This window comes from Scyliorhinus torazame, chromosome 2 (assembly GCF_047496885.1).
Source record: "Scyliorhinus torazame isolate Kashiwa2021f chromosome 2, sScyTor2.1, whole genome shotgun sequence".
NCBI classification, from domain to species: Eukaryota; Metazoa; Chordata; class Chondrichthyes; order Carcharhiniformes; family Scyliorhinidae; genus Scyliorhinus; species Scyliorhinus torazame.
In genome coordinates, this window is record NC_092708.1 from 186593532 (window position 1) to 186616662 (window position 23131).

At 44.7% G+C, this 23131-nt stretch overlaps 1 protein-coding gene across 3 annotated transcripts in view; it reads right to left on the bottom strand.

The window, feature by feature from the left end:
* Nucleotides 1-6762: 6762 nt before the first annotated feature.
* traf3ip1 (TNF receptor-associated factor 3 interacting protein 1) overlaps nt 6763-23131 on the bottom strand; it is a 290175-nt gene continuing 273806 nt past the window's right edge. For all 3 annotated transcript variants that reach the window (XM_072481210.1, XM_072481192.1, XM_072481201.1), the window contains 2 exons: nt 11465-11688; nt 6763-7192 (listed from right to left, as the gene is read on the bottom strand). In XM_072481210.1, coding sequence (XP_072337311.1) covers nt 7027-7192; nt 11465-11688 — 390 coding nt within the window. In that variant the 3' untranslated portion in view covers nt 6763-7026. The remainder of the gene's footprint in view (nt 7193-11464; nt 11689-23131) is intronic.

Consider the following 23131-nt stretch of genomic DNA (forward strand, 5'->3'; position numbering starts at 1 on the left):
CTCTCCGCCTTGGGATCGCGGAGTGTTGCCATTCTACCTCCAGTATGGAGTCAACCAGTTATTGTCTAACCACCCTCTTCCCCATCTCTACGTGCTTTATAAGTGATTCGCCCATCCCCGATCATGGCCTTCAGCGTCTCCCAGAACATGGAGGGTGAGACCTACCCATTCCAGTTATTAGTAATGTACCAGTCTCTGGTCCGTAATATTGTCTCGGAAAAGACCTCGTTAGCAAGGAGGACCATGACCAACCTCCATGGCCCGGCCCGTCTCCAACCTCACATCCATATGGTATGGAGCGTGGTCAGAGATTACGATTGCAGAGTATTCCGCTCTTCCTACCCCTGGAAGCATCGAGTGTTCTACAAATTCCTCTCTCCCTGTCACACAATTGCCAAATTTGTAATTTTGTTAACTTCGTATTATTAAAGCGTGAATCAATTTAAAACAGAAAGAAAGTTAGGGTCAGCAACGCTGTCATTACAATTTTACAGAGAATTCAGGGTTGCATTTTAAAAATAGAGGCAAATTTCGATACCTAGTTGAAGCAGTCTGCACATCCTGTTGTTTATCTTCCTCACCTAATCAATATAGAACTCACTAAGTTGGTCTGAGTTGGACTCCTAGGAGCATGTTACTTTGTCCTTTGTAGATAATGCTGATGGAATTCAGACACCAAAATTATGATTTAGCAGCAGACAGTCCAGTAGAGGCGATGGGCCTCCTGCAGAAACTGTGAATCTGCTACAGCGAACAGCTGGAGAAAAACAACCGGAGATTAGAAGGGTGGTGTGCAAAGACATGATTAAAGAGTGAGGGATGACTGGATTGAAGTGTATAAGACCATGAACATCCTCAACAAGGTGGACGAGGGTGCATTGTTTATAAATTAGTGGTCGCCCTTTTAGGATAGAGATGAGGTGAATTATTTTCTCTGAGGGTTGTGCAACTTTGCAATTCTGCCTCAGAAGACGGTGGAGGTAGGGTTATTGAATATTAAGAGTGATTCTCGTTAGGCAAGGAAATTAAAGGTTATCAGGGGTTAGATGGGAATGTGTAACTCTAAACACAAACAGATCAACCATGAACTTATATGGGCACTACGGTAGCATAGTGATTAGCACTGATACTTCACGTGCAGAGTCCTAGGTTTGATTCCCGCTTGGGTCACTGTCCGTGCGGAGTCTGCTCCTTCTCCCCGTGTCCGAGTGGGTTTCCTCCGGGTTCTCGGGTTTCTTCCCATAAGTCCTGAAAGATGTGCTTGTTAGGTGAATTGGGCATTCTGAATTCTCCCTCAGTGTACCTGAACAGGCGCCGGAGTGTGGCAACGAGGAGATTTTCACAGTAACTTCATTGCAGTGTTAATGTAAGCCTACCTGTGACAATAATAAAGATTATTATTATAAAACAGCTTGAGGGGCTAAAAGGCCTACTTCTGCTCCTATTTCGTAAATTCATATACAAGTGTTAAAACTCATGGGGATTAAGACAGAGTAGATACTGAGAAAATGTTCCCACTGCCGGAGGGGCTGGGGGGGTTGAGAGCCAGGTGATTGGCAAAAGAACATAAAGTGATTAGAGATTTTTTACGCAGCAAGTGATGGGATCTGGGATGTGATGTCGGAGTGTGGGGGATGGGGATTCAATTGTGGCTTTCAAAAGTGAATTTGATAAGCACCTGAAGATACACAGGGAGTGGGGACTTAATGGTTTGTTCTTGTGGGAAGCTGGTGGGGATTAGATATGTCGAATGGCCTTCTCCTGTAGCCATTCTATGATTCCAATATTCCAGTTTCATGTTTTACCTGGTCAAATTACGGAGTTAATAAGATACAGCAGTAGCATTTCCACTCTTCATGGATCAGAGGGAGAACAAGGAGAATTTTGTTGGCTTGTTTTCCATCATTAATCTATATCCCTTGATAAGCCTCCGTATAAGTAGCGATTAGCTTCACAGCTAGTACAAACAGGGTGTTCAGCAAAGCCATACACTTTATTTCACTCTGCTACAAAATTAATTTTTAACTATGTTACAGTGACCAAAATTTACAAAAATGTACAAATAATGCGCTAACAAGGCATCAAACACATGAAGCTCTGTAAAGCATTTTGTTTCATAGAAATTATCAAGCCAATGAATGATCCAAGCTTACATTACTGCAAACCAGCAAGTCCAATGCAGAACGTTGGTTGCAAAGTCAGTGACTTCTGCTCATTTAGAGCAGTACTGCCTTTTCCTGTTGCTCTATTTACGAAGATTTGGTCGTTAAAGTCCTGTTTATCTTCCACTCATCTTGAAAGTATTAAAAACCAACGATCATCTTACTATATGGCTTGCGAGGTTAAAAAAAAAAAATCGCTGCTATCGTTAATTCGCTTTTAGAGAAATGCCCATTGTAATTTTGATCGGTGTAGGACAATTTTGTGAAATGTCAGATTTTTGCTAATTTGTGTTGCTGTACCAATTTGGAAATAAGGACAGCACATCTGTAAGCAAGAGTATCCCACTTTTCACACTTTTGTTGTAGGAATCACCTATGGAGACACAGGCAGTGGGGTGACCGAGGGGGTGGGGGTTGGGAGGGGGGTGCAGGCTTCAGTATCAAAACCTAAAATTATGATTTTAACCTAAAAACTGCTGATGCTGATTAAACAAAAAACATTAGAAAAGTGCTATTTGCACAAAAGTCTTAAGAACTCCAGATCAAAACAATAGAAATGCTGATGCCTTTAATGTTTTCACCAATTTTTTTCATCATTGACCCGACAGAATCTTTACCAGTTTTAAAGCAACTAGTGAGATTTTTTAAAAATATTACTTTTGAAGTTGAATTTGCTTTGTCCCCCTCCTGAAGATGGAAACACTACCAAAGGTATCATTTTTCATGTATACGTCTAAACAAGGAGTGTCAGAATAATCCTTTCCTTAGCCTACACCTACATATTCACATCTTCCAGCAGCAATTGTCAGTGGATAGCATTCAATATTGGGAATCCTGGCTGATTTTTGTCATCCCTAGCCTGTGGAACTGTGGCCAATTTTATGTCCAAGCTGAGATCAACTAATTTAGCTCAAACCTGGAGCTTACTTAGGATCCTCCCTCAGCTTAATGGGCAACAGTTTCATAGCCACAGCAACCCGTCATCAGAAGAACTTTGATCATTCAAAAGAAGCCTTTTAAATGAGCTCTTACAACCTAAGCAGTTTCTGCAATTTTGTACATTGTAATCTTAAAGATACAGGAGAAACAGGAAAAAAGTTAATCAGATCACATTGAGGCAGTGGGATAATACAAACAGCCCCGGTTTAATTCCTGTACTGGCTGAGGTTCTCAACCTTGCCCCTCGCCTGAGGTGCGGTAACCCTCAGGTTAAATCACCACCAGTCAGCTCTCAAAGGAAAGAGCAGCTTATGGTCCTCTGGGACTATGGTGATTTTCATTCACTGATAAAAATTTAAAGAAAAATCTTGGGCGTAATAATTGTAGTTAAAATATTGTACAGCTTGTTTTAAATTGCAACTTTGTGCCAATGAGAAAGCAAACATACAGTGTAACATAATAAGTGCTATATAAATATATTTTTTCAAATACGTTTACACAAAAATAGACATGCAAAAGGCTTTGGATGCTCAGAATGGTGGCATAATCTCAGTATTATATTTAGAATTTAAAAAAAACATTTTATCCAAAAAGGGCTTCAAGTACGTCCATGATGACAATATATTTTTAAAGACTGCAAAGTCTTCCTACAACTATACAGATCACTGATAAGATCACACCTGGAGTGTTTTGTGCAGTTTTTGTCTCCTTTCCCAGGGAAGAATATATATACCCGAGGGAGAGTGCAATGAAGATTTACTACATTGGGTCATTGGATGAGAGAGCTTTTCTCTGAGGAAAAATTGAGCAGACTAGGCGAATATTCTCTTTTAAGGTCTAGAAGACAGAGAAGTGATCTAACTGAAACATATAAACTTCTTAAGGGGCTTTACAGGGTAGATGCTGAGAAAGTTCTTCCTGTTGCTGGGAAGTCTAGAACACACAGTAACATCTGCAGAATAAAGGGATCAGCCATTAGGACCAATGTGAGTGGCAACGTCTTCACTCAAAGGAATGTGAATCTTAGGCATTCTCTACCCCAGAGAGCTGTCAATGCTTAGTTGTTAAGGATATTCAAGAGAGGTCAACAGATTTTTGGGTACTAAAGGAATGAAGGGATAGGGGGACTGCGCGGGAAGTTGGAATTGAGATGATCAGCCATGATTTGTTGAATGGTGAAGAAGGCTCAAAGGGCCAAATAGCCTCCTCCAGCTTCAATGACGTAAAGGAGATATTTAAGATTCAAAGATGAATTGACGTTGTAATACTACACCTGATGATTGAAATGTATGCTCGACATTCGGCTTGAGGTTTGCTTGTGCAGATGAGTTAGAATTCCTGGAAAGGTGCCTCTGTTAATTCTCAGATGGTACAAATCTTGTTCCAAGGCAGAGTACTATACATAGAACTTTGGTCAATTAACCCAAAAGTGAATTTATAAAGTGTGCCACTGTCACAAGGAATGCATACAGTGCATACAACTCAAAGAAATACATACTTATTTGAAAATACTCATCTTACAGTGCAACATCTTTCAAGCCTTGTCCATGTTAAAATTGAACAGTCCTGTCAACACTATTTTTTTTAAAAAATGCATTAATTTTCAAAGTTCTACTATTGTTGGCTTGGAAATTAGAAGGGTTTAAAAAAAAACTTCTGTACAAAACAGTTGAACTGCACTGGATAAAATCAGTTTGTAAAAATGCAATTCTGTTTGGAGTGGTGTTTGTAATCTTCAATGGTAAAACTGGACATGAGACAAGGGTATTTAATAGATTAGGTTATTGTAAAGCATTTGATAACAAATAGCAAGGTCTGATTACATGTCCCAAGTACTGAAGATACTAATTTTTTTCCAAATTGGCAAACAAGTTCATCAACAATAATTTTTTTAAAAGTCAAGTCCCAGGCACTGCACCCATTTGATGTCCTAATGTTCATAACCCAACCAAAATAATCCTAAATTTGCAGGATAAAAGAAAAAAGCAGTAACTACTGAACACACATTCTTGACATGCAGCAAGCGGTGGTTTGGAATGTGAAGGATCTGTGTGGTTACTATCGAAACAGCATTTTTACCTACAGAAGTAAAAATAAACTTGCAACGTATAATTTAGAAATATACCACATCAATTCCCAATTTAGCCTTCAGCTTCATCATAATCCTTACTCCTTAACCACCTCATACCTATTATGCAAACTGTCTGCAGTTCCAGTGGTCAGCTATTGCTTTTATAGCTAAAGTAGTGGCTTAGAATAAATCGTGTCTCCTGACATAAATGCATACTCAAGGCTCTGTAAGCCGAGAGGTAATATGTCACCAATTACGGCTCCCAAGCAGTGCTCAGTACTTCATTGTGTTCTTGGGATTGTTAATGAAGGGCAATGTTTCTACCCAGTGAGTATTCATGTAGGCCTGTGCTTTGTGATACAAGTGGGCAACAATCTGTTTCACTATTTAATGAAACTGTATACATATATCAATGTCAGTGCAATGAACCTATTTTCATTCACCAGGTTGTGTCACTGACTTGGTGTCTTGCCCCATCTGCTTCACACAATCATGAATTCTATGTTCTCGTCAGTTCATGGTTAAGTGGCTGGAGTGTTGGCCTGAGCTTGTGATATTTTGCAGGCAATAGCAGAAGCTTATGAAGTAACCCATTATGTCTCCAAAACCAATCACGTTTAGCATCTTAATAGAAGATAACAGATAACGTCTTGGTGATCTTCTTGAAATGGTGATGTAACACTTTATATCATAATGACAAAGCTTTGAGAACTTGAATCTGATTGCCTAGATCAAATTACTAGCTTCAATCCCTCAAGTATCATCATCTATTGTTGTGCTGATTGCATTTTCATGATTTGTATAATGTTAGAATCTGAAAGTGCATCGAATCTGAGAGTCATAGCTGCATTACCAAAACGTAACCTGTACATTACAGGAAAATTCACTACCTTGTGTGATGTACTGATACAACATAGGGCCACCAACACCCAATTACTTTCTTTATAAAGACTTTCATATCCATAAATGAAAAAAATAAAATAATTTACTTTCAGTAATAATTTACTGGCAGAAAATGTTGGATAAACTCAGCAGTTCTGGCAGCATCTATGGAGAGAAATAGAGCTAACGTTTCGAGTTCATATGACTCTTCTCAGAACTGAAGAGGGGTAGGGATGTGATGGATTATATAGTTGGAAATGGGGGTGGAGCAGAGTAGAAGGTCAGGGATAGGTTGGAGCTGATGAGAGATTGACAAAGATGTCATGGACACAAGACAAAGAGCGTGTTAATGGTTGCATAAGGACTGAAGACGGTGCCTCGATAGTGGCAAGGTAGAAAGGCAAGGTAACAGAATGTTTGTTTAATCCTGGCTTCAAGCACAGGCGGGGTGTCTAGTACCATGGGCAATGGTCAAACGATTGGATTGCCCTTTTGCCTCGATGCTGCAATAAGATCTACTGCTCAAGAGAACATTTTAGCTTAGCTGAAAACATGGGAAAAGTAGCAATAAGGCAAAGGGGTTAAAATTTCCTCTGATCAATAATTATACAAACCAGCTTTGAATTCATATTGACTATTTCACTAAAATCACCAGCAAGAATTTCAGCACAAAGAAGTAGGCAAAGAAGAAAACAGTACAAATCCTGCTTTCAGAGATGCAAGCTATTTATAAACATTGCTTTTATTTGATGTACGTATTTGTTTTCTTCAAACGATGCAAGATAATATGCTCTCTAGTGGAATGCAACTGATTTGAGAGATAGGAATGCAAAGAAATGCTTTTTTTACCCATGTACACGTTATTTGTCAGTCTGCTGTCCTACAAGGTCCCTCCTTCCCACCATTTCTTCACCTTATTTGCTGAACTGCATTACCAATTTCTGTGCTGACTGTGCAACAGCCTCTCCTCCCTCACGTTCTTGAGGAGAAGTTAATACTTGAAATCATCTTCTGGATCTTATCCTCATTTTTCAGTATGTTTGCCTTGACAGCACAATTCTTATCTTGCTGATCCTTGATCAGTTGTTCCAGTTCAGCGAGTTCAGTCTTTAATGGCTCCACAGCTGTGTCTGTGATGCTGCAAGGACAGAAAATAAATTAACACACTCAAGTGTGTAACATGGTCATTATTGCCACAAAAACTGAAAAGCAACACAGATTCTACAACACGCTGGTGAAAAAAAGCAGTTTGGGAATGCTGCCCATCATGCCAGTGGAGAGCTGCTGAATGATCCTGGGATATCCTCTGGTTGATGTTCACTACTGGAAAGTTAAAAAAAGAGGGGGGGACAGTATTACATTTTATATCTGAAGAAACCCATCAATGATTGTGAAAATATAGTGTTGCAAATGCAAAATCAGGTGAGATCCTTCCGAAGCAACGGCATTAACGGATATGCAGAAATGGAAAGGAATTAAGATTAAAAAGATGAAAAGCCACCATGCATTAAAAAATAAATGTTTAACAGCTGTCCCCATATGGACCACAGATATGTATGAGCAACAAGTCAGCCAAGGCCACAGGTGTGCAAGTCAAAGACAGCAATATTCAAATTGTAGAACAACATTGTAGACAACATCTAAGGTATCACTTTTTATCACCACATCCAGTTCTGGTCACCAAGACTTGGAGGAAGATATTCAAGCTCTGGAAATAGTTTAGAAAGAGTTGCTTAATTGATCCCTTGTAGCAGAAGACTGAATTATGATGAGTGCAAAAGCATGATTTCCAGGCAGAAAGTGACTAGAAGATGACCATATAGAAATATACAAGACAGAAAAAACTGTTCAGAAAAGGTAGATCTTGATCAGGACTTCAAACTCAGTCATGGCAGAAGGGTAGGGAGTACAGCTTCAAATGATAAGAGGCAAATTTAGGAATTATATTATAAAGTAATTCAAGTACATTCTGGTTTCTCTTCAGATCATATGACCTAATTCTTTGCACAAGGAATGGCCAACATAGAATTAATGGGCTTTCATGAAGACTGATGAAAGCATATAGTTTGAAATAATTGAAGAACTAGGCAGATACCATGATGGGAAAACTAGTTTTCTAGAGAAGCCACATAGACATTGTAGTCTATATATACCTTGTGATCTATGTGAGAGAATTGCTGCAAATTTATACTGAGTAATAAGGGTAAGCTAGACGTATAGACATTAGGTGAGATTCCATTATTAATCTAACTAAAAAGAAAAGGTATGTTAATACACAACCACTGTGATACTGTCATTAGCAATCTACTAAAGCGTTTTTTAAAGTTACATTTTTATGTAAGCAAATGAGTGTATTTATCTCCAACGCAAATCAGAGATTGTTTCCACCCCCCCATTCCAAATAATTACAGAACTTGATGAATGAGGTGTGGGCAGGTGGTGGGGTGGGGTGGGGGGGGGGTGGTCAGGGAAACAGGGGCGATGAAGAGGAAGAGAGAAGGTTCCTGTGGTCACTCATCAAAAGAAGCAGGCATAGTTCAGTGACTGGAGCAGCATAGACATTGTTGCATTGGATTGATGTATTTTTCTTTTATTCCCAGCTGAGCATGTGCTACATGAGCTCAGCTACTTCTCCCAGCCGATTTCTGGATGTCATTCACATTCATCGATAATTGACATTTGATTGAAATAGAAAACAAACTATTCTGTGCAAACCCCAGTCAAATTAAAATATGACCAAACTGTATAGAGACTGAATTAGTACAATAAACATTGTGGATTTGTTTTAAAATAGCCTCTGTAAATCAGCCAAAAGGATATTCTTCAAATAGACACAGAGCGCCATCTGGAGCCCTTTTGTCTTCTTCCTAGTTGCATGCTCAATTTTCAAATTCTTTCAAGTCTTTATGTTCTAAAATGCAGTAAACATTATGCACCTATAGGTAGAATATTCCTTCCAAAAGAAACTCAACCTCCACAGCCTGTGGGAATTTCTGTCCTCCCATGGAGGAAAATTACCAGTGCTCTGCCCTTTAATGGAAACTTATGCCCTATGCAATAATGATCTTCCCCCATTCTAACACAGCACTGATTTGCTTTCTGGAAAAGGCTGTATTAAGAGCGAAGGACATGAAAATCAACCGGGTGCAGTGGCAAACATTTTTCTTAAAAGTCACAAAATAACAGCTTCAAAGCATGCATGATCAGAAGAGAACAAGGGACATGTAAGTTGGGAACATAATAAATAAGAGTAGGTCATTTGGGCCTTCAAGCTTGCCTCTCCATTCAATATGATTATGACAGTTCTTGAACCTCCACTTCACCTTCCTGCAACATCCCTATACCCATTAATCCCCTTAGGTGCAGAAAAGCTATTGATGATTTCCTTGCATATAATCAGTGTGGGGTATCCACAATCCTCTGGGGTAGAGAATTTCAAAGATCCACAATCCTCTGAATAAAGATAGGAGGCCTTGTGGTCGAGATTTAATGTTCTCCCAAGAACAAAAAGGGATCTACCTAAGCTGCGTAACCAACATTCTTCATGCATTCATTATTTATATAAATGAAAGTACATGAAAGCTATACAGAATAGATTTTGGGGCAGGGGGCTGATATCTTGAATCCAGCTTGGATTATAGTAGTGTCAAAGCATGTTGCCAAGTCAAGATCACCATTAGGATGAGAAAAGCATGTAGACTCCTCTAGACAACTGCGAAGGGCCCAAAGTCAGATGTCAAAATGGAAGACAAATCAACAAACAAAGCTTGCATCTTGATACTAAGGCACGGGCTTTTCTCTGTGCCAAAATGACACCACAAACAGGTAAATTAGTAATTTATCTCTTTGCTATTTGTCAATCTTTTGTCTGCCGCATGTCCCCACATTACAATGGTGTCTACCCTGGTGAGCTACCTGCTCTGGAAAGGGCATGTGAAGTGCTTGTTTAATCTTTGTGCACTGAAGATTGATAGTACTGCTGGAGTACTCGGGCCTTTAAGAAGGGCAATTTTCACATGCATGGACTAAGCAAAAAGGCGCCTTCTTTTAAAAAAGTAATTTTATCCTCCTGCTTTCTTTTTCCTGGACCCTGTATCAGCTGCTAAAAGATGTTCAAGAATACGCCAATAATTATTCTCTTTCAGATTTTATTCACCCAAACAAAAATGGATGTGTTCCAGTGCCCTGACATCGAGAATTAGCTATGTGGGGTTTACGGTCTCAAATTTATTCATATGCCTAAATTTTGGTACTGTACCACCAGACAGACCAATAGAAACTAATATACAATGAAAGACAAAGTTTGTCAACTTATAATACAAGGCACTAATGGACATTATTGTGGAATCTGTACCATTTAGAATGAATTGAGAAAGTCAACGATTCAGACATTTGATGAAAATAAATGCACTAAAGATGCACTTGAACCAATTAACTTTTGGCAACAGTCAATAAAAATAAAGCCCATAATGGAAACTTCGATAATCAACAGATCATATGGAAGCACATCGTTAAGCTGAATTACAATTCAAGGTCCTTTTTTCTTAAAAATGACTGGAAATCAACGGCAAAAAATTATTTAAAGTGCTAGATTTAAATGATGCCTATGAAAGGCAGAATGAAAATGTGCATAGCGTGGCCAGAAAACTTACAAAAAAAGACTTAAGTGTAGTCAACCCTGGCAAAATTTAAAATGGCAAACATTGTTATATATCTGGGCTCTGCCTCCTCTCTACTTGTCAGTTTAATAATTGCTATTACCCTGTGCTGTGTGCTATTCAACAACAGCAGTAGCTAGTATAAGGAGAAACTGTGGAAAGCAGAGATGCAGAAGAGGTAAAAAATATAGTAGAAACACACACTAGTATTGTGTAATCTGGTGAGTTGCAATTTCTTAAAAGCCTTACCAGAAGCTGGAAAATCACTCTTAGCTAGCAAGTGGAACTTTCCAACCCTGACTAAAGCTTAATAAATGTGATCCTAAATTTAGTCATCTTGGAGATATTGTACATATCATGAATAGATATTCAAATCCCAAATCAAATTAGGATTCAAGAGCTGTCACAGATTTTCACCACTGCAAGTTCTGATCGAGCAGAACATTTTGTTCACCTCATGCCTTTACAAATGTACTAAGATAGTCTTCTCAGCTAAGTATAAACTAAAATAATAACCTTTCAATGTTTAGATTATATTTGACAAAAGAACAGATCCTTATTCTGCGGTTGTGCTATGCATTGTGTATTCTTGAGATTTGCTACATTTTAATAAAAAGACTGATTGGGGTGAAAGAATTCCATTTCAGAAAATTTGGAAGAATGGATAGTAACACTTACCTCCTACTTCACATTACTAAACACCAACTGTCCAGGTTTCTGCACACACTTTCACATATTCTCGAACTTCTCACCTTTGTTCTCTTAGAAGAGATTCTGCATGCTTCTTGTTTTCCCTGCGCCACATTGACAATTCATTCTGCATGGAATCCATGTCTTCCTGTATGTAGTCCATTATTTTTCCCAGAGGCAAGGCACTGCGGCACAAGTTCTGGATGGACATGCGCAATTTTTCTATTTCCTTGGCTACGAGTTCCCTCTCCTTCTTTTTTGCTGTTTCAGAGATTATGGCTTTCTCCTGAAAAACAATTTTGTAGCAACATTATAAGACATGCTTTTGACATCATTCACAACCGTGGGAAACAATAACTAAATTTAAACTGAAAATGAAAATTATGATAATCCATTCAATTAAATTGTGTGGATGCCAAGAAAAGTTGCTTACCAATCGTACCTCACAACTACACACAAAGTAAAAACAACACATGCTGGATATACACAAAAGGTGTTCAGGCATTTATCAAGAGATAGGCTAATGCTTCAGCTCCAGATCTTATACCGGAATTGTTCTGACGAACAGAAGCTTTTGTTTGTAGTTCAACAAGTAAATAGATAAAACACAGAATTTTATACCTTAGATATATTATTTATCAATTTCATTAAATTAGTGCTGGTAATTCATGTAATTCAACTCTAATAAAATCAGCAGAGCAGGGGACCAATTTAGGGGTACTACTGTTTAAGGTGGCAAGAGAGCAGTTTAGGTATTTGAGGATTCAGGTGACGACGCATGAGTGGGCCACGATGCACAGGTGGAACTTGACAGCGTTAGTGGAGGAGGTGTAGTGGGATCTCAAGTGGTGGGATGCATTGCACTTGATTTTGGTAAGAAGGGTGCAGGTGGCAAAAGATGACTGTGCTGCCACGGTTCCGGTTTGTCTTTCAGACCCTCCCGGTTGTTTTCCCAAAGGCCTTCTTCCAGAGATTGGAGGCACTGGCTTTGGAGTTTATATTGGGGGGGGGGGGGAAGGTACCAAGGGTGAAAAGGGCTCTGCTACAGAGGCAGAGGCAGAAGGGAGGGGGGTACAAGTGTGCCCAAGGTACACATGACTCAGGTGAGGATGATTGGTTTCTTCCAGAGGGTGACCGGTAGGTATGAGGAGTGTGGGTGGGGGCCAGTAAATCATGCTCACATGTTCTGGGGTTGCGTGATGCTGGAGAGCTTTTGGGAGGCGGTGTTTGTGACGTTATCTAGGATAATGGGGGATGAGGTCAGGCCAAACACTAAGGAGTGGCGATCTTTGGGGCTTTGGAGGAGCAGGAGCTGCTGGAGGGGAAGGGGGTCGATGTAGTTTCATCGCCTCTCTAATTGCCCGGGGAAGGATCTTCATGAATTGGAGGTCGGATACGTCACTGGGGATGCTGGCGTACTTGTACGATTTTCTCCGGCCGGAGAAGATTAAATTTGAGTTGACGAGATCAGAAGAGGGATTTGAGGTGTGGTGGAGGCCATCATGACTTTATTTGATGAGCTGTTCATCGCATGGGGGGCGGGGGGGGGGGGGGTTAAAAGGGGGAAACTGTACAAACTGTTGTCAATGCTTTGATGGACTGTGTAGTTTGTTGATGTGGGGTATGTGTGGAATAAAATATATTTTAAAAAATATATAGCATGTCTATTCATCAGTATCTGTACAGCATGGACATTACAAAATGGGATAAAGCAATGTGTAATACACAAATGCAATAGAAGTTTGATTGTTACGAATCTCAATGTTATTTAGATTTAATTTTCCCATAAACTACTGCAGCGCATCATGCACTAGACATTTATAGTATGCTTCCTTAAGTTTATAGATGTGATTTATTTTTATTCCTTCCTGGGATGTGAGCATTGCTGCTAAGACCAACATTTATAACCTATTCTAACTGCTCTTGAGAAAGTGGTAACGATCTACCTTCATGTACTCCCGTAGTCCATGTGATTCAGCTGCACCCTAAGTGCTGTTAGGAAGGGAGTTCCAGGTATTTACCCCAGCAACAATGAAGTAACAGTGATACAGTTCCAAGAAGGATGGTGCGTGGCTTAAAGGGAAACTCAAAGGTGGTGATGTACCCACACACTTGCTGCCCTTGTCCTACTTGGTGGAAGAGGTTGCGGGTTTTGAAGATATTTTTGAAAAGGGCTTTGCAAGTTACTGCTGTGCATCTTGCAGATGATATACACTCCTGTCACTGTGCACAACTGGAGATGGGAGTGAATGTTTAAGGGGATTGGTTGGGATGGCAATTAAACAGGCTGCTTTGTCCTAGATAGTGTCAAGCTACTTCAGTGTTGTTTAGGCTGCATTTGTCTCGGCAAATCGAGAGTATTCAATCACACTCTCAATTTGTAGGTGATGGACAGGCTTTGTGCAGTTAGGAAGTGAGTTGTTTACTGCAGAAATCCCAGTTTCTGACCTGCTCTTGTGGCCATTAAATTTATACAGAGTCAGCCTAGTGCACCTTCTCTAAACTGCTTCTAGTGAGAATAAAAATGTACACAGTACTCCAGATCCACCAATGCCCTGTACAGTTGTAGCACTACTTTTATACTCCATTCCTCTTGCAATGAAGGCCAGCATTCCATTTGCCTTCTGAATTATTTGCTGTACATGCATGTGGACATTTTGTGATTCATGTACAGGGACACCCAGATTCCTCTGCCCTGCAGCAGTCTACAGTCTTTATATATTTAAATGATATTATACTCTTCTATTTTCTCTGCCAAAATGAACAAGCTCATTTTTCCATCTTATATTTCATCTGGCAAATTTTTGCCCATTCATCTAACCTATCAATTGCTTTGCAGATTCTTTGTATCCTCCTCACAACTTGCTTTCCTACCTATCTTTGTAAGAACAGCAAGCCTTTTTTAAAAAAGAATTTTTATTAAAGGTTTTCATAAAATATCAATAACAAAATGAGAAAGAAAAAAGAACCCAACAGGGTTAAGTACAAAGCACAATCTAAAAAAGCAACCCTCCAAACCCCTCCCCCCCTGTACATAAATAATAAATTAACATTAACACCCCGACGTAACACAACAGGTGTATACACCCCCTCAGACCCTCCAGTGTAAATAACATAAACGAAAATAAAGTAAACCCCCCCCCGAGCTGCTGCTGCCATTGACCAACGTCTATTGTTCTGCCAGAAAGTCTAAGAACGGTTGCCACCGCCTAAAGAACCCTTGTACTGACCCTCTCAAGGCAAATTTCACCCTCTCCAATTTAATGAACCCCGCCATATCGCTGATCCAGGATTCCACGCTCGGGGGCCTCGCATCTTTCCACTGAAGGAGAATCCTTCACCGGGCTACCAGGGACGCAAAGGCCAGAATTCCGGCCTCTTTCGCCTCCTGCACTCCCGGCTCCTCTGCCACCCCAAATATTGCAAGCCCCCAGCCCGGTCTGACCCTGGATCCTACCACCCTCGACACCGTCCTCGCTACGCCCTTCCAAAATTCCTCCAGCGCTGGGCATGCCCAGGGCATATGGGTGTGATTTGCTGGGCTCCCTGAGCACCTAACACACCTGTCCTCACCCCCAAAGAACCGGCTCATCCTTGTCCCGGTCATGTGTGCCCTGTGCAGCACCTTAAACTGTATGAGGCTGAGCCTCGCGCACAAAGAGGAAGAATTCACCCTCCCTAGGGCATCTGCCCACGTCCCCTCTTCGATCTCCTCTCCCAACTCCTCCTCCCACTTACCTTTCAACTCCACCACTGAGGGCTCATCCTCCTCCTGCATCACCTGGTAAGTTTCCGAGACCTCCTCCCCACCCCCGAGAGCACCCTGTCTTGTACTGTGTGTGGCAGTAGCCGCGGGAATTCCTACATCTGCCGTCTGGCAAACACCTACCTGTAAGTACCTGAAGGTGTTCCCTGGGGGGAGCCCGTACTTCTCCTTCAGCTCACCCAAGCTCGCGAACTTCCCGTCCACAAACAGGTCCCCCAACTTTCGTATCCCTGCCCTGTGCCACCCCGAAAACCCTCCACTTGTTCTTCCTGGGGCGAACCGGTGGTTCCCCCGTAATGGGGTCCATGCCGAGGACCCAACTTCCCCCCTATGCCGCCTCCACTGCCGCCAAATTTTGAGGGCCGCCACCACCACCGGGCTCGTGGTATACCTCCTTGGAGGAAGCGGCTGCGGCGCCGTTGCCAGCGCCCCCAGACTCATACCCACACAGGACGCCGTCTCCAGCCTCTTCCATGCAGCCCCCTCCCCCTCCATCACCCACTTGCACACCATCGTCGCATTGGCGGCCCAGTAGTACCCACAGAGGTTGGGCTGCGCCAGCCCCCCCCTATCTCTACTCCGCTCCAGGAACACCCTTCTCACCCTCAGAGTCCCTCGCGCCCACACAAACCCCGTTATACTCCTGTTAACCCGCCTGAAAAAAGCCTTCGGGATAAGCACGGGGAGGCACTGGAACAGGAACAAAAACCTTGGGAGCACCGTCATTTTGATTGACTGCACCCTACCCGCCAAGGACAGCGGCAACGCGTCCCACCTCTTGAACTCAACCTCCATTTGCTCCACCAGCCTTGTAAAGCTAAGCCTATGCAGGGCCCCCCAGCTCCTGGCCACCTGGGCCCCCAAATACCTGAAGCTCCTCTCCACCCTTTTTAGTGGGAGCTCGCCAATCCCCCTCTCCTGGTCCCCTAGCTGAACTACGAACAGCTCGCTCTTCCCCATATTGAGCTTGTACCCCGAAAAGTCCCCGAATTCCCTAAGGATCTTCATTACCTCTGGCATTCCTCCCACTGGGTCCGGCACATACAGCAGCAGGTCGTCCGCATAAAGCGACACCCTATGCTCGGGACCTCATACAACAGCCTAACCCACCTGACAAACCCCTCCCCAAACCCGAACCTCTTCAGCACCTCCCACAGGTAGCCCCACTCTACCCTATCGAAGGCTTTCTCAGTGTCCATCGCCACCACTATCTCCGCCTCCCCCTCCCTCGCCGGCATCATGATAACGTTCAAAAGCATCCGCACATTCGCGTTCAACTGTCTCCCCTTCACAAACCCCGTCTGGTCTTCATGGATGATCTGCGGCACACAATCCTCAATCCTCGTGGCTAAGACCTTCGCCAGTACCTTGACATCTACATTTAGCAAGGAAATCGGTCTGTATGACCCACATTGCAGGGGATCCTTGTCCCGCTTCAGGATCACGGAGATCAGTGCCCGGGACATCGTCGGGGGTAAAGCCCCCCCTCCCTTGCCTTATTAAAGGTCCTAACTAACAGCGGGCCCAACAGGTCCATATATTTTTTATAGAACTCGACCGGGAAACCGTCCGGCCCCGGTGCCTTCCCCGCCTGCATGCTTCCTATCCTTTTTTTTTTTTTTTTACATAGAGTTTACAGGGCAGAAGGAGGCCATTCGGCCCATCGAGTCTGCACCAGCTCTTGGAAAGAGCACCCTACCCAAGGTCAACACCTCCACCCTATCCCCATAACCCAGTAACCTCACCCAACCCCACCCAACACTAAGGGCAATTTTGGACACTAAGGGCAATTTATCATGGCCAATCCACCTAACCTGCACATCTTTGGACTGTGGGAGGAAACCGGAGCACCCGGAGAAAACCCACGCACACACGGGGAGGATGTGCAGACTCCGCACAGACAGTGTCCCAAGCCGGAATCGAACCTGGGACCCTGGAGCTGTGAAGCAATTGTGCTATCCACAATGCTACCGTGCTGCCCAATCGGGGCCCCCAGTCCCGCCACCAGTCCCTCTTCCACCTTTGGAAACCTCAATTGGTCCAGGAAACGGGCCATCCCTCCCTCCTCCCGTGGGGGCTCGGATCGGTACAATTCCTCGTGGAAGTCCCTGAAGACCCCATTGATGCCAACCCCACTCCGCACCACGCTCCCTCCCCTGTCCTTAACTCCCCCGATCTCCCTAGCTGCGTCCCGCTTCCGAAGCTGATGCGCCAGCATCCGGCTTGCCTTTTCCCCATACTCGTAGACCGCCCCCTGGGCCTTCCTCCACTGCACCTCCGCCTTCCTGGTGGTCACCAGGTCGAATTCGGCCAGGAGGCTGCGCCTCTTCCTCAACAATCCTTCCTCAGGCTCTTCCGCATACCTCCAGTCTACCCTCACCATCTCCCCCACCAGCCTCTCCCTCTCCCCCCGCGCTCCTTGAGGGCCCTAATGGAGATCAGCTCTCCCCTCATCACCGCCTTCAGTGCCTCCCATACCATCCTCACTCGGACCTCCCCATTGTCGTTGGTCTCCAAGTACCGCTCTATACTTCCTCGGACCCGCTCGCTCACCTCCTCGTCCGCCAACAGCCCCACCTCCAAGCGCCACAGCGGGCGCTGGTCCCTCTCCTCCCCCATCTCCAAGTCCACCCAATGCGGGGCGTGGTCCGAAATGGCTATTGCCGAATACTCGGTATCCTCTACTCTCGCTATCAGCGCCCTACTCAAAATGAAAAAGTCGATTCGAGAATAAGCTTTATGGACATGTGAGAAGAATGAAAATTCCCTAGCCCCCGGCCTTGCAAATCTCCAAGGGTCCACCCCTCCCATTTGGTCCATAAATCCCCTCAACACTCTAGCCGCCGCCGGCTTCCTACCCGTCCTAGACCTGGAGCGATCCAGTGCCGGATACAATACCGTGTTAATGTCTCCCCCCATTACAGGCCCCCCACTTCCAAGTCTAGGATCCGACCCAACATACGCCGCATAAAACCCGCATCGTCCCAGTTCAGAGCATACACATTGACCAGTACCACCCTCTCTCCCTGCAACTTACCACTTACCATTATGTACCTACCGCCATTATCTGCCACAATGCTCGACGCCTCGAATGACACCTTCTTTCCCACCAAGATCGCCGCCACCCCTCGATTTTTGGCATCTAGCCCCGAGTGAAACACCTGACCTACCCACCCTTTCCTCAGTCTTACCTGGTCTGCCACCTTCAGGTGTGTCTCCTGGAGCATAACGACATCCGCCTTGAGCCCCTTCAGGTGCGCGAACACGCGGGCCCACTTAACCGGCCCATTCAGTCCCCTTACATTCCAGGTTATCAGCCGGATCAGGGGGCTACCCCTCCCCCGGCGAATCGCCATGACCCCTCCTCGGCCAGTCACGTGCCCGCAAGCCACACCCGGCCCGTTCCCCACAGCCCCCCCCCCCCCCCCCCCCCCCCCCGTGTCGACTCTCCCCTCCCCCCCCCCACTCGCTCCAGCTCCTCCTTGACCTTAGCAGCAGCAACTCGATCCCCCCCCCCCCCCCCCCCCCCGGCTAGGACCCATCCTAGCTGGTTTACTCCCCCCCATTGCATTTCCGCAAGTCAGCTGACTCCTGCTGACCCCGGCCATTCCCGCCTCCCCTTCGACCCCTCCCATTGTGTGGCACACCCTCCTCTCCTGCTCCCCCTCCACAGGCTCTCCCCCTTCCCCCTCCGTTCTAAGCGCGGGAAACAATCCTCGCTTCCCCGCCCCGGCCGCTCCTCCCCCCAGTCTTCGGCGTGGGAAGAAAGCCCGCGCTCTCCACCTACCAGGCCCCGCTACCAACCAAAACAGTGCCCAACACGCCCCATCTACCCTCCCCAACCCGAAAGAGAAAAACACAGAGAAAAAGAAACCCAAAACAATGCAAAGGCCCCCCCCCCGCCGAACCAAAAATAGGCATAACATATCCACCGCAGTCCCCAATCGCCCATCCCGATCCTCAGTCTGTGTCCAGCTTCTTGGCCTGAACAAAGGCCCACGCCTCCTCCGGAGACTCAAAATAATGGTGCCGGTCCTTGTAGGTAACCCACAGTCGCGCCGGCTGCAACATGCCAAACTTCACCTCCTTCCTGTGCAGCACCGCCTTCGCTCGATTGTACCCGGCCCTCCTCTTCGCCACCTCCGCACTCCAGTCCTGGTATATCCGAACCTCCGCGTTCTCCCACCTGCAACTCCTCTCCTTCTTGGCCCACCTGAGCACACACTCCCGATCGACGAACCGATGGAACAGCACCAGCACCGCCCGTGGAGGCTCGTTAGCCTTGGGCCTCCTCACCAACACTCTATGGGCCCCTTCCAGCTCTAGGGGCCCCTGGAAGGACCCCGCTCCCATCAGCGAGTTCAACATGGTGACCACATAGGTCCCCACATCCGGCCCCTCCGGGAGGCCCAGAATCCACAGATTCTTCCGCCTCGACCGATTCTCCATCTCCTCGAACCGCTCCTGCCATTTCTTCTGGAGCGCCGCGTGCGCCTCCACCTTTACCGCCAGGCCTAAGATCTCGGATCGCCACCCCCTGGGCCGTCTGTGTCTCCAGCAGCTTATCAATAGAAGCCTTCGTCGGCTCTATCAGGTCCGTTTTAATCTCTCTGAGTCAGTGCTGGATACCCTCCTGTTGCTCCTCCGCCCACTGCCTCCACGCTGCCTGGTCACCGCCCGCCGCCATTTTGTCCTTCTTCCCTCCCTTCTTCAGGTCCACCACCACCTTTTTTGTCGCCCCGCTCCTAGTTAAAGCCATATACTGACGGGGAGTTATTATTAACTCCTTCCCACACCGGGAAACGTCGAAAAAGTGCCCTTGGGGGCCCTGAAAAGAGCCCAAAAGTCTGTTTTTGCGGGAGCCGCCGAATGTGCGACCTAGCTCTGCATAGCCGCAACCGGAAGTCTCGAGAGGGAATCCTTTTGGCAGTGTTCGCTTCACCAATCTGCCCCAAAAAGTCTGTGGAAACTCCTGAAAAAGGTCTGAGAGTCCGTTCCAGACGGGAGCTGCCGAATCCGCAACCTACTCCTCCATGGCCGCCACCGGAAGCCTCGTCCCCGCTTCTTCAGTGGCCTTGGTAGATCTTTTCACAGTTGTTCCCTCTGCTGCTAGAATTCACCTTTAATAAAGGCCCTCAAGTCAGCTTGCAGCTTTAAGCTTGCCCTTCCCCCGCCTGCATGCTGGAAGAGGCTCTGTTTATCCTGCAGTTACAGCCAAATCTTTTACTGTTTCTGCCGGGTCTGGTAACCAAGAGACATACCATTCCTGGGGGACACTGTCGGGGGAATGTTGCAGTCTTCTTCCCACACCGGGAAATGTCGAACAAATGCAGTGGGGGCCCTCTAAAGAGCCCAAAAGTCCGTTCCAAGCGGGAGCTACCGAACATGCGACCTAGCTCTGCATAGCCGCACCCGGAAGTCAAGAACAGCAAGCTTGGCTACAATACAGTATGACCCTTCATCCAAGTTAATAGTATAGATCATAAATAGTTTAGGCCCCAGTATGGATCCCTGTGGCATTCCACTAATTAGTTTGCCATCCTGAAAATGACTCATTTATCCCAACTCGGTTTCCTGTTAATTGGCCAATCCTCTATCCATGCTAATTGTTCACCCCAACACCCTGAGCTCCTATCTTATGCAGTAACCTTTTATGTCGCCCCTTACTGAATGCCTTTTGGAAATCCAAATTCACTGGTTTTCCTTTATCCACCCTGCTTGTAATATCCTCAAAGAATTCAAATACATTTGTCAAACATGATTTCCCTTTCTCAAAACCATTTTGGCTCAGCCTGATTCCATTACATTATAAGTTTTGAAGAATCCAGCTCCTACTTCATTAATAAAGAATTCTAGCACTTTCGGTCTCCCTCCTTTCTTTTACAGCTTTCCAATCCCCTGGAGTCTTTCAAGAATCTAGGGAATTTTGCAATATTACAATGAATGACTTTAAGACCCTGGGATGCAGGCCACCAGGTCCAGGGGACTTGTCAACTTTTGGTACCATTAATTTTCCTAGTACTTTTTCTCTAGTGGTCATGATTGTTTGAGGTTCTTCTCTTCTTTTCCCCCCTGCTTTTCTACTATTCTTGAGATGCTGGGTCTCCTACTATGAAGACAGATACAAAATACTCAAGACTTGTTCAAAGTCTCTGCCATTCCCTTGGTCCACATTATTAATTCCCCAGTCTCACCCTCTAAGGGACCAATGTTTACTTTAGCTACTCTCTTCCTTTTCATAAACTTGTTGAAGCTTTTGTCATCTGTTTTTACATTTCTTGCTCATTTTCTCTGATCCTCCAATTTTTCTCAAGTCATCCTCTGCTGGTTTCTAAAATGGTCCCAATCTTCTGGACTACCACTAATCTTTTCTGTATTGTACACCTTTTCTTTCAGTCTGATACCACCCTTAACTTCCTTGGCTAGCCAAGAATGCTGCATCCTTCTCATAGCATATTTCTTTCTCAACGAAATATATATATTTTTGAAAGTTATGACATATCTCCTTAAATGCCTGCCACTGCATCTCTACCAGCTCAACCGTTAACCAATTTTCCCATTCCACGCTAGCCTACACTGTTTTCATATCCTTGTAATTGCTTTTACTTAAGTTTAAGAAACTAATCTCAGACCCAAATTTCTCAACCTCAAACTGAACGTGAAATTCTATCTTACCGAGAGGATCCTTTACTATGAAGTCATTAATTAATCCTGTCTTATTACCAAGTCTAAAACAGCCTGTCCCCGGTTGGTTTCTAACAAACTATCCCAAATACACTTTGTGAACTCATCCTCCAGGCTACTTTTGCTAATTTGACTCATCTAATCTACATTTCTTACATGCCCCCATTGTTTCTTGATTTATACTCTTGTTTGATAGTGTAGTTACTGTCAGGGGACCCACTTGTGATTTATTTCCTTTGCCATTTCTTATCCCCAACAAAACTGATTATATATTTTGATCCTCCAATCCAAGATCATTTCTCACTACTGTACTGATCTCATTCTTTATTAACAGAGACACCCCACCTCATTTTCTCTTTCTTTCCATCCTTCGGAAATGTCAAATATCCTTGAATATTCAGGTCCCAGCCTTGGTCATTTTGCAACCATGGATGTAATTCGCTCATCTGAGACTACGTCTCTTGCCGGGAGATGGAATGTGGCATATTTCCCACAGAATATTCTGTGGTGGGGCAGGCCTGATGTTGAGTAGTCCACCGTTGTATCCAAGCACCATATTGAAAAGACACTTAACATCACTGACCCACTATTGAAGAAAGAAGATGGACCTCCTGCGAAAGCAAATAGATCTCCAGGAACATTCTGAGGCTGGAGGATGAACATACTTGATGACACTGAACCTGTAGGGGCTGGTTTAGCACAGTGGGCTATACAGTTGGCTTGTAATGCAGAACAAGGCCAGCAGCACGGGTTCAATTCCCATACCAGCCTCCCCGAAAAGGCGCCGGAATGTGGCGACTAGGGGCTTTTCACAGTAACTTAATTGAAGCCTACTTGTGACAATAAGCGATTATTATTATTTGCCGAATCACTGCTGTGGCATTCTAGGGTCCAGGGTTGCTGGGGGCCATTCTGAACACCATAGGCAGCCCCAGCAAGCATCATTTAGGTAGTCGCGACATCTGCGCACCATGTCGTTCCAGATGTGTTTTGCACCAGCATGTTTTCCCGCTGGTGTCATGGAGAATCGGGCATGGGTGAAAAATTCCGATTGTCCTCCATTGGCAGAATACAAATCAGTTTCATGCCAGCCTCCAGCAGATTTCCCAATCCGCCACGACGGGCACCGCAGAAGAAACCATGGGAAATTCACATGATATAGAAACATAGAAGCAGGAGAAGGCCATTCGGCCCTTCGAGCCTGCTCCGTCAATCATCATGATCATGGCCGATCATCAAGTTCAATACCCTGATCCCACCTTCCCCCATATCCCTTGAT